This window comes from Brassica napus, unplaced genomic scaffold, assembly GCF_020379485.1.
Source record: "Brassica napus cultivar Da-Ae unplaced genomic scaffold, Da-Ae ScsIHWf_2504;HRSCAF=3237, whole genome shotgun sequence".
Lineage (NCBI taxonomy): Eukaryota > Viridiplantae > Streptophyta > Magnoliopsida > Brassicales > Brassicaceae > Brassica > Brassica napus.
Genome location: NW_026015829.1, coordinates 24,974 through 47,896, shown reverse-complemented (window position 1 = coordinate 47,896; position 22,923 = coordinate 24,974). Strand labels below are relative to the sequence as shown.

General features: G+C 40.7%; 1 protein-coding gene across 1 annotated transcript; it reads left to right on the top strand.

Moving 5' to 3' along the window:
* The first annotated feature begins 621 nt into the window (after positions 1 to 621).
* Positions 622 to 3,012, top strand: LOC125601283. The gene is made up of 4 exons (XM_048773548.1): positions 622 to 1,287; positions 1,452 to 1,541; positions 1,844 to 1,993; positions 2,383 to 3,012. The coding sequence occupies exons 1-4, from the start codon at positions 622 to 624 to the stop codon at positions 3,010 to 3,012; spliced, it is 1,536 nt and encodes a 511-aa protein (XP_048629505.1).
* The last annotated feature ends 19,911 nt before the right edge of the window (positions 3,013 to 22,923 follow it).

Below are 22,923 nucleotides of genomic sequence, written 5' to 3'. Positions count from 1 at the left end.
GGTATCAGAGCTTCAAAAGCTCCTATCTATCAGGTTATATCTATCCTTGTCTCTATTCATTTGCATTTGTTTATTTGTTTCATCTCTTTTGCATTTGTTTCATTTATAAAATCATATAAAAAAAAACCATAAAAATTGTTTGCAATTTCTGTCCATTTTTGCATTTGCTTGTTCTTGGTGTTAAAACCAGGGAGGCACGACAAAGATGACCATTTACTTTCTTTGATTCATATAAATTTGAAAAGCCAAAAGAAATCGTGTTTGCATTAGTTGTTTCCTTAGTTTCCATTTCGGTTTATTCACTTACTATAAAAAAAAAGGTCAATTTGTTTCTTGCTTCTTTTAAATTCTAAAAATTATAAAACCAGAATAAAAAGTTAATTTCATTGTCTTAGTTTATATATTTCGTGTTTCCATTAAAAAAAAAGTGAATTCTTTTTCATTTGTTTTAATTTTCCAAAAAAAAAAATAAATAAATAAAATAAAACAAGGAGATACTAAGTTTCCATTTTTCTTTGTTCTTTCTTATTCTTCTTTCCTTTCTTTTGCTAAGCCACGACTTAATTCCTTTTTCTTCTGTTTGTGCAAGGCAAACTCTGAGAAAAGATAGAGAAGACGCCAATGGAGGATTACTCAGAAGAAGAGGCTGAAGAATACAACACGTCTGAGGTAGATTGGGGAGAAGAAGCTGACCAGGATTGTTGGGACGATGGAGATGACCACACTGAAGGTCAATGGTGCGCAGACTCTGTTCCAGAGTATGTCCCAAACGATGAACAAGAATACCCAGAGGTGGAACCAGAATCAATGGACCGGTATTCAACTTGCTATGGTCCCAAATCCCAACTCATCTATGAGGATAGTTCTGAAGGGAAATATTATTCTCAAGCGTGTCCTAGAAGAGAAAAGACCACCGTGGCTGCACCATCAAGATCTTATCATGGGAGTCTATCAAGACATGCTCACAGCAAGCCATGGAACTACAATGGAGATCAGTTTTATCAGAATCGCTTGGCTGCACCATCTATACATTTTTCTGGTCATAAGCAAGGACCAAGTGCATATCTAAGGTGGGAGGACGACATGGAGCAATGGTTTATAGCTTGGAGAATTCCAGAGAAGCTAAAGCTAACTTATGCGAAGGATACCTTAACCGGAGAGGCATACAATTGGTGGAGTCAGCTAGATGCTGATAGGATCTATTTCAATGATCCGGCTTTTACTTGGAAAGAGGTTAAGATGCTCATGTATGGTGAGTTTGTGAAGAAGGCAAAATACATTCAGAAGGTGTCCACAAGGAGATTAATAAAGCACCAAGTCTTGCAACCCACAGTTCAGAGAGAAGTTGTTTCCCAAAGACAAAGTTAAAGGCCAGTGCATCCACCTCAAGTCAAACGAAACCAAGGTGAGCACTCTAACTCTTTAAAACCATCTGAGGTTATTTGTTATAGGTGTCAAGGCAAGGGCCATCTAGCAAAGGAGTGTCCCACAAAACAGTTGTGAAGTCAGTACTATCTGAAGCAAAAGAAACAAACTTGGAGGTAAGTGATTCCGATACTAGATTGATGATTCCTTTTCTAGAATGGATAAACATATTGATGATCTTATCAACTTGATTAAAGCTAGATCTACTTCTGTTTCTAGTAATTCCATGACTGTCTTAACACACTTGTCTAGCGCCCAAAAGGTTGAAAGTATTTCAGGTACTAACATAGAAATCAAGGAACAAGAACCCAACCTTGCTGCGCAATCAAGTCCAACACTTGATAAGGTGATTTCTGAACTTAAAGTGAATAATATTACTTATCAAAACACTGGTATGATGCACTTGCACTCTGTCCAGAATGTTGATGAAGGTCTAGGTAATGAGGAGACACGTACAGAAGCTAAACAACAAGAGAATAATGAGCAATCTACCCTAGAGACCTCTACACCAGCTGATCATGCTTTAGAGGTAGTAAATACCAAAGCTGAATCAATGCAAGATAACCAGGTAAGTGAAGCTCTAAATCTTACTCAATATTATTTTTTTGAATCGTCCACTTCAAGTATGAAACACTTGCTCTTGCCCATAAGTGATGATTCAGATATAGGTACAATGGAGAAGCATCCAGAACCAAACTCACAACCTTACACCCAAGCAGTGGTCAATGGAGAAACCAATTGTGAAATAGGAGATTTCGAAAAGGAGACCATGATCCTTCCAAGGGAAATCATAGACCGACCATGGAAAGGGGGCATAGCTTCCCTACTGATCAAAGAAGAACCACCAGTTGGACAATGCATCACAAAACCGTGCATATACCAGGGTAAGACCATAGCCTCCCAAATTAGAATGAAACCTAACTTGCTCTATCTTGGTGCAGGTAAATTGGTTTTGAGGACAAACCTTTTGAAGAGGGAGGGAATGATGAGGACCTAAAGTCAGTAGCTGGACCACCAACTCATGAGATCAACCATACAAGCTACATTGGAGCCAGCAGCGACATAGGTGCACTCAAAGAAGGATATCTTTGCAACCATAAGGAATTTAACCGTGAAACCAGTTTCTATAGATTCTCAACTCAACCAGAGCACGCAGCGAATTGGTTTCATACCAAAAAGAGTAATGGTTTAGGAGATATGCCAGTTACAAGTCAGACTATCTACACTACATCCGAATTGGTTCTAATTAAGGAAAGTAATTCTTTGCTTAAGGAGTGTGCAACTCAAACTCACGTGTGGAAACCAGGAGATTATTCATTACATCTAAGAGCAGTGGGAGAGTTTCTACCATGCACCAGCAGCCACATGATCAAGATGAATCCCTTATTTCTCAACTTACCTTACATGGATGCATTCACACTTGGAGTTATTGAAGACCAACGGCTCTTTCCCCCTTCTCTCAGGCACGACTTAGAGACTATCCAGACATCAAAGGCGATCCCAAGGATGCATTTATTTCTGCCCAAACTCACAAGATACAAGGAGAGAAGAAACTTCCATACATGGACAGATTCTGCACCAACTTAGTCCAACGGCTAGTTTTTCACTTATTATTTCTTTCCAAGTTATTCCTTTAGGCATTTGTGTTCTTTTCTATTTAAACTGAGCTAAGTCTCATTTGTAAAGCACCCTTGCACGAAATTAATAAAGTATTATTCAGTTTACAAAGTTTGTCTTTGTTTTGTTCAATTAGTCTTTAGGTGGATTCCTTTAGATTTCTTGTCCGTTTGCTTGTCTCCTTAGTTTGTGGATTCATTCTAGGATACAAGTGTAGGTCTCTGTCTTTGTGTGGATTCACATAAGCTCAGGCTTCTGGTCTTATCAAAGGGATATTTCCGCAACCCTTTGTGGCGACAATCGACCCATTCAAGCTTGACAACTCTTGTTGCCTTGTGATCTAGCCTTTGTTAGCTTAGGCTTGTATCACTTCTTCATGCCAACTCCTATTAGATTTATTCAACTCCTGGTGTTTCCCCACCATTTTATGTATCCAAATCAAGCTTCTTACAAAGTGATTCATCCTGGTTTGATTGGATTGACGAAGAAGCTGTCCTATTCCCAAACTGGGAAACTGGAATCACCTGATTTGAAAGTGGGATAACTTCTTCATTCCAACTCCTATTAGATTTATTCAACTTCCTGGTGTTTCTCCAACCCTTTATGTATCCAAATCAAGCTTCTTACAAAGTGATTCATCCTGGTTTGATTGGAACGACGAAGAAGCTGTCATATTCCCAAACTGGGAAACTGGAATCACCTGATTAGAAAGTGGGATAACTTCTTCATCCCAACTCCTATGAGATTTATTCAACTTCCTGGTGTTTCCCCACCATTTTATGTATCCAAATCAAGCTTCTTACAAAGTGATTCATCCTGGTTTGATTGGAACGACGAAGAAGCTGTCCTATTCCCAAACTGGAAAACTGGAATCACCTGATTTGAAAGTGGGATAACTTCTTCATCCCAACTCCTATGAGATTTATTCAACTTCCTGGTGATTCTCCACCATTTTATGTATCCAAATCAAGCTTCTTACAAAGTGATTCATCCTGGTTTGATTGGAACGACGAAGAAGCTGTCCTATTCCCAAACTGGGAAACTGGAATCACCTGATTAGAAAGTGGGATAACTTCTTCATCCCAACTCCTATGAGATTTATTCTACTTCCTGGTGTTTCTCCACCATTTTATGTATCAAATCAAGCTTCTTACAAAGTGATTCATCCTGGTTTGATTGGATTGACGAAGAAGCTGTCCTATTCCCAAACTGGGAAACTGGAATCACCTGATTTGAAAGTGGGATAACTTCTTCATCCCAACTCCTATGAGATTTATTCAACTTCCTGGTGTTTCTCCAACACTTTATGTATCCAAATCAAGCTTCTTACAAAGTGATTCATCCTGGTTTGATTGGAACGACGAAGAAGCTGTTATATTCCCAAACTGGGAAACTGGAATCACCTGATTAGAAAGTGGGAAACTTCTTCATTCCAACTTCTATTAGATTTATTCAACTTCCTGGTGTTTCTCCAACACTTTATGTATCCAAATCAAGCTTCTTACAAAGTGATTCATCCTGGTTTGATTGGAACGACGAAGAAGCTGTTCTATTCCCAAACTGAGAAACTGGAATCACCTGATTAGAAAGTGGGATAACTTCTTCATTCCAACTCCTATGAGATTTATTCAACTTCCTGGTGATTCTCCACCCTTTATGTATCCAAATCAAGCTTCTTACAAAGTGATTCATCCTGGTTTGATTGGAACGACGAAGAAGCTGTCATATTCCCAAACTGGGAAACTGGAATCACCTGATTGAAAGTGGGATAACTTCTTCATCCCAACTCCTATGAGATTTATTCAACTTCCTGGTGTTTCCCCACCATTTTATGTATCCAAATCAAGCTTCTTACAAAGTGATTCATCCTGGTTTGATTGGAACGACGAAGAAGCTGTCCTATTCCCAAACTGGGAAACTGGAATCACCTGATTAGAAAGTGGGATAACTTCTTCAACCCAACTCCTATGAGATTTATTCAACTTCCTGGTGATTCTCCACCATTTTATGTATCCAAATCAAGCTTCTTACAAAGTGATTCATCCTGGTTTGATTGGATTGACGAAGAAGCTGTCCTATTCCCAAACTGGGAAACTGGAATCACCTGATTTGAAAGTGGGATAACTTCTTCATCCCAACTCCTATGAGATTTATTCAACTTTCTGGTGTTTCTCCAACACTTTATGTATCCAAATCAAGCTTCTTACAAAGTGATTCATCCTGGTTTGATTGGAACGACGAAGAAGCTGTTCTATTCCCAAACTGGGAAACTGGAATCACCTGATTAGAAAGTGGGATAACTTCTTCATTCCAACTCCTATGAGATTTATTCAACTTCCTGGTGATTCTCCACCACTTTATGTATCCAAATCAAGCTTCTTACAAAGTGATTCATCCTGGTTTGATTGGAACGACGAAGAAGCTGTTCTATTCCCAAACTGGGAAACTGGAATCACCTGATTAGAAAGTGGGATAACTTCTTCATTCCAACTCCTATGAGATTTATTCAACTTCCTGGTGATTCTCCAACTTTATGTATCCAAATCAAGCTTCTTACAAAGTGATTCATCCTGGTTTGATTGTAACGACGAAGAAGCTGTCCTATTCCCAAACTGGGAAACTGGAATCACCTGATTTGAAAGTGGGATAACTTCTTCATCCCAACTCCTATGAGATTTATTCAACTTCCTGGTGTTTCTCCACCACTTTATGTATCCAAATCAAGCTTCTTACAAGGTGATTCATCCTGGTTTGATTGGAACGACGAAGAAGCTGTTCTATTCCCAAACTGGGAAACTGGAATCACCTGATTAGAAAGTGGGATAACTTCTTCATCCCAACTCCTATGAGATTTATTCAACTTCCTGGTGTTTCTCCACCCTTTATGTATCCAAATCAAGCTTCTTACAAAGTGATTCATCCTGGTTTGATTGGAACGACGAAGAAGCTGTCATATTCCCAAACTGGGAAACTGGAATCACCTGATTAGAAAGTGGGATAACTTCTTCATCCCAACTCCTATGAGATTTATTCAACTTCCTGGTGTTCTCCACCACTTTATGTATCCAAATCAAGCTTCTTACAAAGTGATTCATCCTGGTTTGATTGGAACGACGAAGAAGCTGTCCTATTCCCAAACTGGAAACTGGAATCACCTGATTAGAAAGTGGGATAACTTCTTCATCCCAACTCCTATGAGATTTATTCAACTTCCTGGTGATTCCCCACCACTTTATGTATCCAAATCAAGCTTCTTACAAAGTGATTCATCCTGGTTTGATTGGAACGACGAAGAAGCTGTCATATTCCCAAACTGGGAAACTGGAATCACCTGATTTGAAAGTGGGATAACTTCTTCATCCCAACTCCTATGAGATTTATTCAACTTCCTGGTGTTTCCCACCATTTTATGTATCAAATCAAGCTTCTTACAAAGTGATTCATCCTGGTTTGATTGGAACGACGAAGAAGCTGTCCTATTCCCAAACTGGGAAACTGGAATCACCTGATTTGAAAGTGGGATAACTTCTTCATCCCAACTCCTATGAGATTTATTCAACTTCCTGGTGATTCTCCAACACTTTATGTATCCAAATCAAGCTTCTTACAAAGTGATTCATCCTGGTTTGATTGGAACGACGAAGAAGCTGTTCTATTCCCAAACTGGGAAACTGGAATCACCTGATTTGAAAGTGGGATAACTTCTTCATTCCAACTCCTATGAGATTTATTCAACTTCCTTGTGATTCTCCTCCACACTTTATGTATCCAAATCAAGCTTCTTACAAAGTGATTCATCCTGGTTTGATTGGAACGACGAAGAAGCTGTTCTATTCCCAAACTGGGAAACTGGAATCACCTGATTAGAAAGTGGGATAACTTCTTCATCCCAACTCCTATGAGATTTATTCAACTTCCTGGTGATTCCCCACCACTTTATGTATCAAATCAAGCTTCTTACAAAGTGATTCATCCTGGTTTGATTGGAACGACGAAGAAGCTGTCCTATTCCCAAACTGGGAAACTGGAATCACCTGATTTGAAAGTGGGATAACTTCTTCATCCCAACTCCTATGAGATTTATTCAACTTCCTGGTGTTTCTCCACCACTTTATGTATCCAAATCAAGCTTCTTACAAAGTGATTCATCCTGGTTTGATTGGAACGACGAAGAAGCTGTTCTATTCCCAAACTGGGAAACTGGAATCACCTGATTAGAAAGTGGGATAACTTCTTCATCCCAACTCCTATGAGATTTATTCAACTTCCTGGTGATTCTCCACCCTTTATGTATCCAAATCAAGCTTCTTACAAAGTGATTCATCCTGGTTTGATTGGAACGACGAAGAAGCTGTCCTATTCCCAAACTGGGAAACTGGAATCACCTGATTAGAAAGTGGGATAACTTCTTCATCCCAACTCCTATGAGATTTATTCAACTTCCTGGTGATTCTCCACCACTTTATGTATCCAAATCAAGCTTCTTACAAAGTGATTCATCCTGGTTTGATTGGAACGACGAAGAAGCTGTCATATTCCCAAACTGGAAAACTGGAATCACCTGATTAGAAAGTGGGATAACTTCTTCATCCCAACTCCTATGAGATTTATTCAACTTCCTGGTGATTCTCCACCATTTTATGTATCCAAATCAAGCTTCTTACAAAGTGATTCATCCTGGTTTGATTGGAACGACGAAGAAGCTGTCCTATTCCCAAACTGGAAAACTGGAATCACCTGATTTGAAAGTGGGATAACTTCTTCATCCCAACTCCTATGAGATTTATTCAACTTCCTGGTGTTTCCCCACATTTTATGTATCCAAATCAAGCTTCTTACAAAGTGATTCATCCTGGTTTGATTGGAACGACGAAGAAGCTGTCCTATTCCCAAACTGGGAAACTGGAATCACCTGATTTGAAAGTGGGATAACTTCTTCATCCCAACTCCTATGAGATTTATTCAACTTCCTGGTGATTCTCCACCACTTTATGTATCCAAATCAAGCTTCTTACAAAGTGATTCATCCTGGTTTGATTGGAACGACGAAGAAGCTGTCCTATTCCCAAACTGGAAACTGGAATCACCTGATTAGAAAGTGGGATAACTTCTTCATCCCAACTCCTATGAGATTTATTCAACTTCCTGGTGATTCTCCACCACTTTATGTATCCAAATCAAGCTTCTTACAAAGTGATTCATCCTGGTTTGATTGGAACGACGAAGAAGCTGTCCTATTCCCAAACTGGAAACTGGAATCACCTGATTGGAAAGTGGGATAACTTCTTCATCCCAACTCCTATGAGATTTATTCAACTTCCTGGTGTTTCCCCCACTTTATGTATCCAAATCAAGCTTCTTACAAAGTGATTCATCCTGGTTTGATTGGAACGACGAAGAAGCTGTCCTATTCCCAAACTGGGAAACTAGAATCACCTGATTAGAAAGTGGGGTAACTTCTTCATCCCAACTCCTATGAGATTTATGTTGAGTTGAGTTGATTATATGAGTATGGAGAGAAGAGGAGTTGAAGAGGAGAAGAGATGGAGAAGCTTAGGGAGTTTGGGTGTGAATGGTACGGACGTCCGTACAAGGCCGTACATGGCCGTACCGTCCGTACCAAAGGGTCTCGACCAAAACTTACCCAACTCGACCAAGTGAAACGGTAACAAGGAAATGGTAACTTGGGGACTTAAGGAGAAGGGATCAGACCGTTGAGTGGATAAGGGAAGAGCGTGCCAGGCTGGAACAGGCTGTAAAGAGGCAAAGCGTGTGAGCCTTATCATCCAATCATCCGGAAAGCAACCTTGACTCTACATGCTTCAATAGTGCCCATTTCGCCTCTTGTAAACCCTAATGCTTTCTATATAAATATGTAACCTCACTCATTAATAAGATTATGCAGTTTGAGTCTCTCTAATCTCTTAGACACTATGGTTCTCTCTTAGACTCTAAACGGCTCTATCTATCTCTTAATCTTTCACAAACTTCTCTTAATCACTTCTTAAACACTCTCTTTATTCTAATCACTCTAAGGATCTCTTAATCTCATATGGTATCAGAGCCAGGTTCATTTGAATCTGGGGTTTGATCTTTAGAGAGTTACAAGCTAACGGCTTTGAAGCTACACGCGAGTAGTCTTGAAGGTGTTGAAGCTGTGCTACGTTCTGTGTGGTTGCGTGATTCTAGACTCAAGGTTGGTGTGTACGAGATTCAAGATTCAAGTTTTCAAGTCAAGCAAAGATGGAACATGGGATGAACATGAGGATGAAGGTAGCGGTTACTTTCAAAGGTAGCAACTACCTTGTGTGGTCTCGGATGGTGAAGACTGCGGTGGGAAGTAAGGGTTTGTGGGGGCACATCACAACAGGGGAGGCTCCGAAACTCATTACTCAGGGAGGAGATCAAGAAGAGGTCTCCAATGAAGCGGCTGTGGAGAAATGGCAACAAGAAGACATGCTGGTGATGACGGTTCTACACGCATCCTTGGACCCAGCTATCTTGGATGCCTACAGCTACTGTGAATCAGCCAAGGAGCTGTGGGACACGCTGAAGAAGGTGTATGGGAACACTTCCAACCTCAGCCGTGTGTTTGAAGTGAAGCTAGCGATCAACCGTCTTGCACAAGAGGACATGGAGTTCACTAAGCACTTGGGGAGGTTCAGGTCCTTATGGTCAGAGCTGGAGATGCTGAGGCCGAGCACAACTGATCCAGATCAGTTGAATGAGAGGCGCGAGCAAGACAAGGTCTTTGGGTTGCTTCTCACACTGAACCCGGCCTACACTCAACTCATCCAGCACATGCTGAGGTCAGACAAGCTTCCGGACCTTGAGGAGGTGTGTGCGCAAATCCAAAGGGAGCAGGGATCTATGGGGTTGTTTGGAGGAAAGGGGGAGCTCTCTCTTGCCAATCAAGCAGCTCATGAGGACTCAACCGAGGCTCCACAAGCAAACAAGGCATCTCACGGGAAGTACGAGGACAGGAAGTTCAATGGCAACTGTGATCATTGCAAGAAGCATGGTCATAAGAAGAGCCAATGCTGGATACTACACCCACACCTCAAGCCGGCCAAGTTCATGAAGGAGCGTGAGGGAAGGGCAAATGTGACTGAAGGTTCAAGTGGAGCTGGCACCAGCAAGGCGAGTGAAGTGGATGGGCTTGGAGGCAATGATGGGAATGGGAAGTCTCTGGTGGCTTACACAGGCGCCTCAAGCTCACGCAGCAATGATGACTACATCAAGAGATCAGACCTTGATGCTCTCTTCAAAATGCTAAAGGAAAACGGTAACACTTATGGTTATTCCTTTGGAGCTTCTATGATTGCATATAAGGATGATCACTTGATTAGAGAACTAGTAGAACGGTTAGAAGCTAGGAATGAGTATAGAAATGCTCACATTGCTAGAACTGATAGGATGCATCCATTGCTTAGTAATCTATGTCATAATGCTAAACGAGTAGGTAAACCATTGATTGTTGATTCTGGTGCATCACATCATATGATAAGTGATGAAAACTTGATTAAGGATATAGAACCTACGCATGGGCATGTGATGATAGCAAATGGGGATAAGATACCTATTAGAGGAATAGGAAAGCTTAAGTTGTTTAACAAAGAATCTAGAGCTTTTTACATGCCTGAATTCACATCAAACCTATTATCTGTGAAGAAATGTACTAATGATTTACAATGCAATGTTATCTTTAGTCCTAATGATGTGAAGTTTCAGGATATTGAGAGCAGCAGATTGATTGGGAAAGGGGTGACTAAGGGAGATCTCTATATGCTTGAAGAACTCACTTCTGTTCCTGATTATAGTTGCTCGTTTACTTCTGCTTCTTTGTTGAATAAAAATGCATTGTGGCATGCTAGAGTAGGACACCCTCATGTTAAAGCTTTGAACTTAATGGTACCAGGTGTTGTGTTTGAGAACAAAGATTGTGAAGCTTGTATTTTAGGCAAGCATTGTAGAACTGTGTTTCAAAAGTCTACTACCGTTTATGATAATTGCTTTGATCTAATTCATTCAGATGTGTGGACTGCCCCTTGCTTATCTAGAGATAGTTATAAGTACTTTGTCACATTCATTGATGAAAAATCCAAATACACCTGGTTAACCTTAATTCAGACCAAAGATAGGGTACTTGATGCATTTAGGAACTTTCAAACTTATGTAACTAACCATTATCATGCTAAGATTAAAATTTTGAGATCAGATAATGGAGGAGAGTACACAAGTCATGCATTCAAGCAACACTTATCACAACATGGGATCCTACATCAAACAAGCTGTCCGTATACTCCACAGCAAAATGGAGTGGCTGAGAGGAAGAATAGGCACCTCATGGAAGTGGCAAGGTCTCTTATGTTTCAGAGTAATGTTCCAAAGAGATTTTGGAGTGATGCGGTTGCCACTGCTTGTTACTTGATCAACAGAACTCCAACCAAGGTTCTGAATGAGAAGGCTCCATTTGAAGTTCTGAACAGGTACAAACCAGCTCTTGATTACTTGCGAGTCTTTGGATGCCTATGCTTTGTGCTCAAACCAGGAGAGATGATCAACAAGCTAGAAGCAAGAAGTACTAAGGCTGTGTTCATAGGATACTCAGCTACACAGAAAGGATACAAATGCTATGATCCTATAGCAAGGAGAGTTCTTGTATCTAGAGATGTGAAGTTCTTGGAAGATAGAGGATACTATGAAGAAAAGAACCAAGAAGACCTGAAGGACTTAACATCAGACAAGGCCACCACCTTGCGGATCATCCTTGAAGGTCTTGGAATCAGTACATCCCAGGATCCAAGGAATCACGCAACTACACCTCCTGAAGTTGGTTCACCATCCCACCTTGATCATGAGGGAGGAGAGGAGCATGAGGAACCTATGCAAGAGGCTAACCAGGATGAAGGAGGAGTAGAGAATGAAGGAGAAGAGAGCATAGGCTCTGATGGTCATGGTCATGATCATGGTGTGAGGCAAACACCTTCTCAAGATGAAGTGGTAGAAGAACAACAGGAAGAAGAACCGGTTGTGCAGCCACTAAGAAGGAGTACAAGGATAAGGAAGGATCCTTCTAGCTGGGTAAACACGAGAGTGTACTACAATGCCCAAGCTGTGGAGCATCCTTCTCAAGCCGTGTGCTCCTTTGCTCAATATCCAGAAGAACATTGTGCCTTCATGGTTAACTTGGATGAGAACTACATCCCAAGAAGCTATGAAGAAGCAATCATGGATAAAGAATGGAAGGAATCAGTTGGAGCTGAGGCAGGAGCTATGATCAAGAATGATACATGGTATGAGAGTGAGTTACCAAAAGGGAAGAAGGCTGTGACCAGTAGATGGATATTCACAATCAAGTACAAAGCGGATGGAAAGATTGAGAGGAAGAAGTCAAGGCTAGTTGCAAGAGGTTTCACTCAAACTTATGGAGAAGATTACATAGAAACCTTTGCACCAGTAGCTAAACTACACACAATCCGGATTGTACTAAGCTTGGCTGTGAATCTTGGATGGGGGTTATGGCAAATGGATGTGAAGAATGCGTTTCTACAAGGTGAACTTGAGGATGAAGTGTATATGCATCCACCTCCAGGCCTTGAACACTTAGTGAAGAGTGGGAATGTGTTGAGACTGAAGAAAGCCATCTATGGGCTGAAGCAATCACCAAGAGCTTGGTACAACAAGTTGAGCACTACTCTGAATGGCCGAGGCTTCAAGAAGTCTGAACTAGATCACACTCTCTTCACTCTCACGACTCCCTCAGGTATGATTGCACTCCTTGTGTATGTTGATGATATCATTATCACAGGGAGTGATAAGGAAGGTATCATAGCAACCAAGGAGTTTCTTAAATCCATGTTTGAGATTAAAGACTTGGGAGAAATGAAATACTTCCTTGGAATTGAGATATGTAGATCCAAGGAAGGTTTGTTCATGTCCCAAAGGAAATATACACTTGATCTTTTGAAAGGTGCAGGTGCTTATGGAGGCAAGACAGCAAGGATGCCTATGGAGGATGGCTACAAAGTCCCACGAGAGGGGGAGATTGAAGACAGCAAACCTTATCAGGATCCTAAACTCTATAGAAAACTAGTTGGCAAATTGATTTATCTTACTATAACTAGACCTGACATCTGTTTTGCTGTGAATCAGGTGAGTCAACACATGCAAGTGCCTAAGGAACATCACTGGCGCATGGTGGAGAGGATCTTGATGTATCTCAACGGCTCACCTGATCAAGGAGTATGGATGGGCTGCAATGGAAGCACTGAAGTGGTGGGATACTGTGATGCGGATTGGGCTGGTGATAGAGCAGACAGGAGATCAACCACAGGCTATTGCACATTCATTGGAGGCAACTTGGTGACTTGGAAGAGCAAGAAGCAGAAGGTAGTGTCATGTTCAAGTGCAGAAGCCGAGTATAGAGCCATGCTGAAGCTCACCAACGAGTTGGTATGGATCAAAGGCATCTTGAAGCACTTGGAGATTGATCAAGCAACTCCAATGACAATGCATTGTGACAATCAAGCTGCCATCCACATTGCATCCAACTCGGTGTTTCATGAGAGGACCAAGCACATTGAAGTTGATTGCCACAAGGTGAGGCAGATGATTGTGCTAGGGGTGATCTTGCCATGCTATACAAGGAGTGAAGATCAGCTAGCGGATGTGTTCACCAAGGCTGCAAGACAAAAGACTATGGAGTCCATTCACATCAGATTGGGACTCATTGATCTTGGGAAGAGAAGGAGCTAATCCCCTTAGCTGCAAGGTCTTTACTCTTTTTCCCTCATCAAAGTTTTATCCCATTGGGTTTTCTTTGGTGAGGTTTTTAATGAGGAAGATCTTGTAGCTTTCCAAGCTTAGGCTTTCACAAAGCTAAGCTTGAGGGGGAGTGTTGAGTTGAGTTGATTATATGAGTATGGAGAGAAGAGGAGTTGAAGAGGAGAAGAGATGGAGAAGCTTAGGGAGTTTGGGTGTGAATGGTACGGACGTCCGTACAAGGCCGTACATGGCCGTACCGTCCGTACCAAAGGTCTCGACCAAAACTTACCCAACTCGACCAAGTGAAACGGTAACAAGGAATGGTAACTTGGGGACTTAGGAGAAGGGATCAGACCGTTGATGGATAAGGGAAGAGCGTGCCAGGCTGGAACAGGCTGTAAAGAGGCAAAGCGTGTGAGCCTTATCATCCAATCATCCGGAAAGCATCCTTGACTCTACATGCTTCAATAGTGCCCATTTCGCCTCTTGTAAACCCTAATGCTTTCTATATAAATATGTAACCTCACTCATTAATAAGATTATGCAGTTTGAGTCTCTCTAATCTCTTAGACACTATGGTTCTCTCTTAGACTCTAAACGGCTCTATCTAATCTCTTAATCTTTCACAAACTTCTCTTAATCACTTCTTAAACACTCTCTTTATTCTAATCACTCTAAGGATCTCTTAATCTCAGAATTTATTCAACTTCCTGGTGTTTCCCCACCATTTTATGTATCAAAATCAAGCTTCTTATAAAGTGATTCATCCTGGTTTGATTGGATTGACGAAGAAGCTGTCCTATTCCCAAACTGGGAAACTGGAATCACCTGATTTGAAAGTGGGATAACTTCTTCATCCCAACTCCTATGAGATTTATTCAACTTCCTGGTGTTTCTCCAACACTTTATGTATCCAAATAAAGCTTCTTACAAAGTGATTCATCCTGGTTTGCTTGGAACGACGAAGAAGCTGTTCTATTCCCAAACTGGGAAACTGGAATCACCTGATTAGAAAGTGGGATAACTTCTTCATCCCAACTCCTATGAGATTTATTCAACTTCCTGGTGATTCTCCACCACTTTATGTATCCAAATCAAGCTTCTTACAAAGTGATTCATCCTGGTTTGATTGGAACGACGAAGAAGCTGTCCTATTCCCAAACTGGGAAACTGGAATCACCTGATTAGAAAGTGGGATAACTTCTTCATCCCAACTCCTATGAGATTTATTCAACTTCCTGGTGATTCTCCACCACTTTATGTATCCAAATCAAGCTTCTTACAAAGTGATTCATCCTGGTTTGATTGGAACGACGAAGAAGCTGTCCTATTCCCAAACTGGGAAACTGGAATCACCTGATTAGAAAGTGGGATAACTTCTTCATCCCAACTCCTATGAGATTTATTCAACTTCCTGGTGATTCTCCCACACTTTATGTATCCAAATCAAGCTTCTTACAAAGTGATTCATCCTGGTTTGATTGGAACGACGAAGAAGCTGTCCTATTCCCAAACTGGGAAACTGGAATCACCTGATTAGAAAGTGGGATAACTTCTTCATCCCAACTCCTATGAGATTTATTCAACTTCCTGGTGATTCTCCACACTTTATGTATCCAAATCAAGCTTCTTACAAAGTGATTCATCCTGGTTTGATTGGAACGACGAAGAAGCTGTCCTATTCCCAAACTGGGAAACTGGAATCACCTGATTAGAAAGTGGGATAACTTCTTCATCCCAACTCCTATGAGATTTATTCAACTTCCTGGTGATTCTCCACCACTTTATGTATCCAAATCAAGCTTCTTACAAAGTGATTCATCCTGGTTTGATTGGAACGACGAAGAAGCTGTCCTATTCCCAAACTGGGAAACTGGAATCACCTGATTAGAAAGTGGGATAACTTCTTCATCCCAACTCCTATGAGATTTATTCAACTTCCTGGTGATTCTCCAACACTTTATGTATCCAAATCAAGCTTCTTACAAAGTGATTCATCCTGGTTTGATTGGAACGACGAAGAAGCTGTCCTATTCCCAAACTGGGAAACTGGAATCACCTGATTAGAAAGTGGGATAACTTCTTCATCCCAACTCCTATGAGATTTATTCAACTTCCTGGTGATTCTCCAACACTTTATGTATCCAAATCAAGCTTCTTACAAAGTGATTCATCCTGGTTTGATTGGAACGACGAAGAAGCTGTCCTATTCCCAAACTGGGAAACTGGAATCACCTGATTAGAAAGTGGGATAACTTCTTCATCCCAACTCCTATGAGATTTATTCAACTTCCTGGTGATTCTCCACACTTTATGTATCCAAATCAAGCTTCTTACAAAGTGATTCATCCTGGTTTGATTGGAACGACGAAGAAGCTGTCCTATTCCCAAACTGGGAAACTGGAATCACCTGATTAGAAAGTGGGATAACTTCTTCATCCCAACTCCTATGAGATTTATTCAACTTCCTGGTGATTCTCCAACACTTTATGTATCCAAATCAAGCTTCTTACAAAGTGATTCATCCTGGTTTGATTGGAACGACGAAGAAGCTGTCCTATTCCCAAACTGGGAAACTGGAATCACCTGATTAGAAAGTGGGATAACTTCTTCATCCCAACTCCTATGAGATTTATTCAACTTCCTGGTGATTCTCCAACACTTTATGTATCCAAATCAAGCTTCTTACAAAGTGATTCATCCTGGTTTGATTGGAACGACGAAGAAGCTGTCCTATTCCCAAACTGGGAAACTGGAATCACCTGATTAGAAAGTGGGATAACTTCTTCATCCCAACTCCTATGAGATTTATTCAACTTCCTGGTGATTCTCCACCACTTTATGTATCCAAATCAAGCTTCTTACAAAGTGATTCATCCTGGTTTGATTGGAACGACGAAGAAGCTGTCCTATTCCCAAACTGGGAAACTGGAATCACCTGATTAGAAAGTGGGATAACTTCTTCATCCCAACTCCTATGAGATTTATTCAACTTCCTGGTGATTCTCCAACACTTTATGTATCCAAATCAAGCTTCTTACAAAGTGATTCATCCTGGTTTGATTGGAACGACGAAGAAGCTGTCCTATTCCCAAACTGGGAAACTGGAATCACCTGATTAGAAAGTGGGATAACTTCTTCATCCCAACTCCTATGAGATTTATTCAACTTCCTGGTGTTTCTCCACCACTTTATGTATCCAAATCAAGCTTCTTACAAAGTGATTCATCCTGGTTTGATTGGAACGACGAAGAAGCTGTCCTATTCCCAAACTGGGAAACTGGAATCACCTGATTTGAAAGTGGGATAACTTCTTCATCCCAACTCCTATGAGATTTATTCAACTTCCTGGTGATTCTCCAACACTTTATGTATCCAAATCAAGCTTCTTACAAAGTGATTCATCCTGGTTTGATTGGAACGACGAAGAAGCTGTCCTATTCCCAAACTGGGAAACTGGAATCACCTGATTAGAAAGTGGGATAACTTCTTCATCCCAACTCCTATGAGATTTATTCAACTTCCTGGTGATTCTCCACCTTTATGTATCCAAATCAAGCTTCTTACAAAGTGATTCATCCTGGTTTGATTGGAACGACGAAGAAGCTGTCCTATTCCCAAACTGGGAAACTGGAATCACCTGATTAGAAAGTGGGATAACTTCTTCATCCCAACTCCTATGAGATTTATTCAACTTCCTGGTGATTCTCCAACACTTTATGTATCCAAATCAAGCTTCTTACAAAGTGATTCATCCTGGTTTGATTGGAACGACGAAGAAGCTGTCCTATTCCCAAACTGGGAAACTGGAATCACCTGATTAGAAAGTGGGATAACTTCTTCATCCCAACTCCTATGAGATTTATTCAACTTCCTGGTGATTCTCCAACACTTTATGTATCCAAATCAAGCTTCTTACAAAGTGATTCATCCTGGTTTGATTGGAACGACGAAGAAGCTGTCCTATTCCCAAACTGGGAAACTGGAATCACCTGATTAGAAAGTGGGATAACTTCTTCATCCCAACTCCTATGAGATTTATTCAACTTCCTGGTGATTCTCCAACACTTTATGTATCCAAATCAAGCTTCTTACAAAGTGATTCATCCTGGTTTGATTGGAACGACGAAGAAGCTGTCCTATTCCCAAACTGGGAAACTGGAATCACCTGATTAGAAAGTGGGATAACTTCTTCATCCCAACTCCTATGAGATTTATTCAACTTCCTGGTGATTCTCCAACACTTTATGTATCCAAATCAAGCTTCTTACAAAGTGATTCATCCTGGTTTGATTGGAACGACGAAGAAGCTGTCCTATTCCCAAACTGGGAAACTGGAATCACCTGATTAGAAAGTGGGATAACTTCTTCATCCCAACTCCTATGAGATTTATTCAACTTCCTGGTGATTCTCCACCACTTTATGTATCCAAATCAAGCTTCTTACAAAGTGATTCATCCTGGTTTGATTGGAACGACGAAGAAGCTGTCCTATTCCCAAACTGGGAAACTGGAATCACCTGATTAGAAAGTGGGATAACTTCTTCATCCCAACTCCTATGAGATTTATTCAACTTCCTGGTGATTCTCCACCACTTTATGTATCCAAATCAAGCTTCTTACAAAGTGATTCATCCTGGTTTGATTGGAACGACGAAGAAGCTGTCCTATTCCCAAACTGGGAAACTGGAATCACCTGATTAGAAAGTGGGATAACTTCTTCATCCCAACTCCTATGAGATTTATTCAACTTCCTGGTGATTCTCCAACACTTTATGTATCCAAATCAAGCTTCTTACAAAGTGATTCATCCTGGTTTGATTGGAACGACGAAGAAGCTGTCCTATTCCCAAACTGGGAAACTGGAATCACCTGATTAGAAAGTGGGATAACTTCTTCATCCCAACTCCTATGAGATTTATTCAACTTCCTGGTGATTCTCCACCACTTTATGTATCCAAATCAAGCTTCTTACAAAGTGATTCATCCTGGTTTGATTGGAACGACGAAGAAGCTGTCCTATTCCCAAACTGGGAAACTGGAATCACCTGATTAGAAAGTGGGATAACTTCTTCATCCCAACTCCTATGAGATTTATTCAACTTCCTGGTGATTCTCCAACACTTTATGTATCCAAATCAAGCTTCTTACAAAGTGATTCATCCTGGTTTGATTGGAACGACGAAGAAGCTGTCCTATTCCCAAACTGGGAAACTGGAATCACCTGATTAGAAAGTGGGATAACTTCTTCATCCCAACTCCTATGAGATTTATTCAACTTCCTGGTGATTCTCCAACACTTTATGTATCCAAATCAAGCTTCTTACAAAGTGATTCATCCTGGTTTGATTGGAACGACGAAGAAGCTGTCCTATTCCCAAACTGGGAAACTGGAATCACCTGATTAGAAAGTGGGATAACTTCTTCATCCCAACTCCTATGAGATTTATTCAACTTCCTGGTGATTCTCCAACACTTTATGTATCCAAATCAAGCTTCTTACAAAGTGATTCATCCTGGTTTGATTGGAACGACGAAGAAGCTGTCCTATTCCCAAACTGGGAAACTGGAATCACCTGATTAGAAAGTGGGATAACTTCTTCATCCCAACTCCTATGAGATTTATTCAACTTCCTGGTGTTTCTCCACCACTTTATGTATCCAAATCAAGCTTCTTACAAAGTGATTCATCCTGGTTTGATTGGAACGACGAAGAAGCTGTCCTATTCCCAAACTGGGAAACTGGAATCACCTGATTAGAAAGTGGGATAACTTCTTCATCCCAACTCCTATGAGATTTATTCAACTTCCTGGTGATTCTCCAACACTTTATGTATCCAAATCAAGCTTCTTACAAAGTGATTCATCCTGGTTTGATTGGAACGACGAAGAAGCTGTCCTATTCCCAAACTGGGAAACTGGAATCACCTGATTAGAAAGTGGGATAACTTCTTCATCCCAACTCCTATGAGATTTATTCAACTTCCTGGTGATTCTCCACCACTTTATGTATCCAAATCAAGCTTCTTACAAAGTGATTCATCCTGGTTTGATTGGAACGACGAAGAAGCTGTCCTATTCCCAAACTGGGAAACTGGAATCACCTGATTTGAAAGTGGGATAACTTCTTCATCCCAACTCCTATGAGATTTATTCAACTTCCTGGTGATTCTCCAACACTTTATGTATCCAAATCAAGCTTCTTACAAAGTGATTCATCCTGGTTTGATTGGAACGACGAAGAAGCTGTCCTATTCCCAAACTGGGAAACTGGAATCACCTGATTAGAAAGTGGGATAACTTCTTCATCCCAACTCCTATGAGATTTATTCAACTTCCTGGTGATTCTCCACCACTTTATGTATCCAAATCAAGCTTCTTACAAAGTGATTCATCCTGGTTTGATTGGAACGACGAAGAAGCTGTCCTATTCCCAAACTGGGAAACTGGAATCACCTGATTAGAAAGTGGGATAACTTCTTCATCCCAACTCCTATGAGATTTATTCAACTTCCTGGTGATTCTCCACACTTTATGTATCCAAATCAAGCTTCTTACAAAGTGATTCATCCTGGTTTGATTGGAACGACGAAGAAGCTGTCCTATTCCCAAACTGGGAAACTGGAATCACCTGATTAGAAAGTGGGATAACTTCTTCATCCCAACTCCTATGAGATTTATTCAACTTCCTGGTGATTCTCCAACACTTTATGTATCCAAATCAAGCTTCTTACAAAGTGATTCATCCTGGTTTGATTGGAACGACGAAGAAGCTGTCCTATTCCCAAACTGGGAAACTGGAATCACCTGATTTGAAAGTGGGATAACTTCTTCATCCCAACTCCTATGAGATTTATTCAACTTCCTGGTGATTCTCCAACACTTTATGTATCCAAATCAAGCTTCTTACAAAGTGATTCATCCTGGTTTGATTGGAACGACGAAGAAGCTGTCCTATTCCCAAACTGGGAAACTGGAATCACCTGATTAGAAAGTGGGATAACTTCTTCATCCCAACTCCTATGAGATTTATTCAACTTCCTGGTGATTCTCCAACACTTTATGTATCCAAATCAAGCTTCTTACAAAGTGATTCATCCTGGTTTGATTGGAACGACGAAGAAGCTGTCCTATTCCCAAACTGGGAAACTGGAATCACCTGATTAGAAAGTGGGATAACTTCTTCATCCCAACTCCTATGAGATTTATTCAACTTCCTGGTGATTCTCCACCACTTTATGTATCCAAATCAAGCTTCTTACAAAGTGATTCATCCTGGTTTGATTGGAACGACGAAGAAGCTGTCCTATTCCCAAACTGGGAAACTGGAATCACCTGATTAGAAAGTGGGATAACTTCTTCATCCCAACTCCTATGAGATTTATTCAACTTCCTGGTGATTCTCCACACTTTATGTATCCAAATCAAGCTTCTTACAAAGTGATTCATCCTGGTTTGATTGGAACGACGAAGAAGCTGTCCTATTCCCAAACTGGGAAACTGGAATCACCTGATTAGAAAGTGGGATAACTTCTTCATCCCAACTCCTATGAGATTTATTCAACTTCCTGGTGATTCTCCACCACTTTATGTATCCAAATCAAGCTTCTTACAAAGTGATTCATCCTGGTTTGATTGGAACGACGAAGAAGCTGTCCTATTCCCAAACTGGGAAACTGGAATCACCTGATTTGAAAGTGGGATAACTTCTTCATCCCAACTCCTATGAGATTTATTCAACTTCCTGGTGATTCTCCAACACTTTATGTATCCAAATCAAGCTTCTTACAAAGTGATTCATCCTGGTTTGATTGGAACGACGAAGAAGCTGTCCTATTCCCAAACTGGGAAACTGGAATCACCTGATTAGAAAGTGGGATAACTTCTTCATCCCAACTCCTATGAGATTTATTCAACTTCCTGGTGATTCTCCACCACTTTATGTATCCAAATCAAGCTTCTTACAAAGTGATTCATCCTGGTTTGATTGGAACGACGAAGAAGCTGTCCTATTCCCAAACTGGGAAACTGGAATCACCTGATTAGAAAGTGGGATAACTTCTTCATCCCAACTCCTATGAGATTTATTCAACTTCCTGGTGTTTCTCCACCACTTTATGTATCCAAATCAAGCTTCTTACAAAGTGATTCATCCTGGTTTGATTGGAACGACGAAGAAGCTGTCCTATTCCCAAACTGGGAAACTGGAATCACCTGATTTGAAAGTGGGATAACTTCTTCATCCCAACTCCTATGAGATTTATTCAACTTCCTGGTGATTCTCCAACACTTTATGTATCCAAATCAAGCTTCTTACAAAGTGATTCATCCTGGTTTGATTGGAACGACGAAGAAGCTGTCCTATTCCCAAACTGGGAAACTGGAATCACCTGATTAGAAAGTGGGATAACTTCTTCATCCCAACTCCTATGAGATTTATTCAACTTCCTGGTGATTCTCCACACTTTATGTATCCAAATCAAGCTTCTTACAAAGTGATTCATCCTGGTTTGATTGGAACGACGAAGAAGCTGTCCTATTCCCAAACTGGGAAACTGGAATCACCTGATTAGAAAGTGGGATAACTTCTTCATCCCAACTCCTATGAGATTTATTCAACTTCCTGGTGATTCTCCAACACTTTATGTATCCAAATCAAGCTTCTTACAAAGTGATTCATCCTGGTTTGATTGGAACGACGAAGAAGCTGTCCTATTCCCAAACTGGGAAACTGGAATCACCTGATTAGAAAGTGGGATAACTTCTTCATCCCAACTCCTATGAGATTTATTCAACTTCCTGGTGATTCTCCAACACTTTATGTATCCAAATCAAGCTTCTTACAAAGTGATTCATCCTGGTTTGATTGGAACGACGAAGAAGCTGTCCTATTCCCAAACTGGGAAACTGGAATCACCTGATTAGAAAGTGGGATAACTTCTTCATCCCAACTCCTATGAGATTTATTCAACTTCCTGGTGATTCTCCACACTTTATGTATCCAAATCAAGCTTCTTACAAAGTGATTCATCCTGGTTTGATTGGAACGACGAAGAAGCTGTCCTATTCCCAAACTGGGAAACTGGAATCACCTGATTAGAAAGTGGGATAACT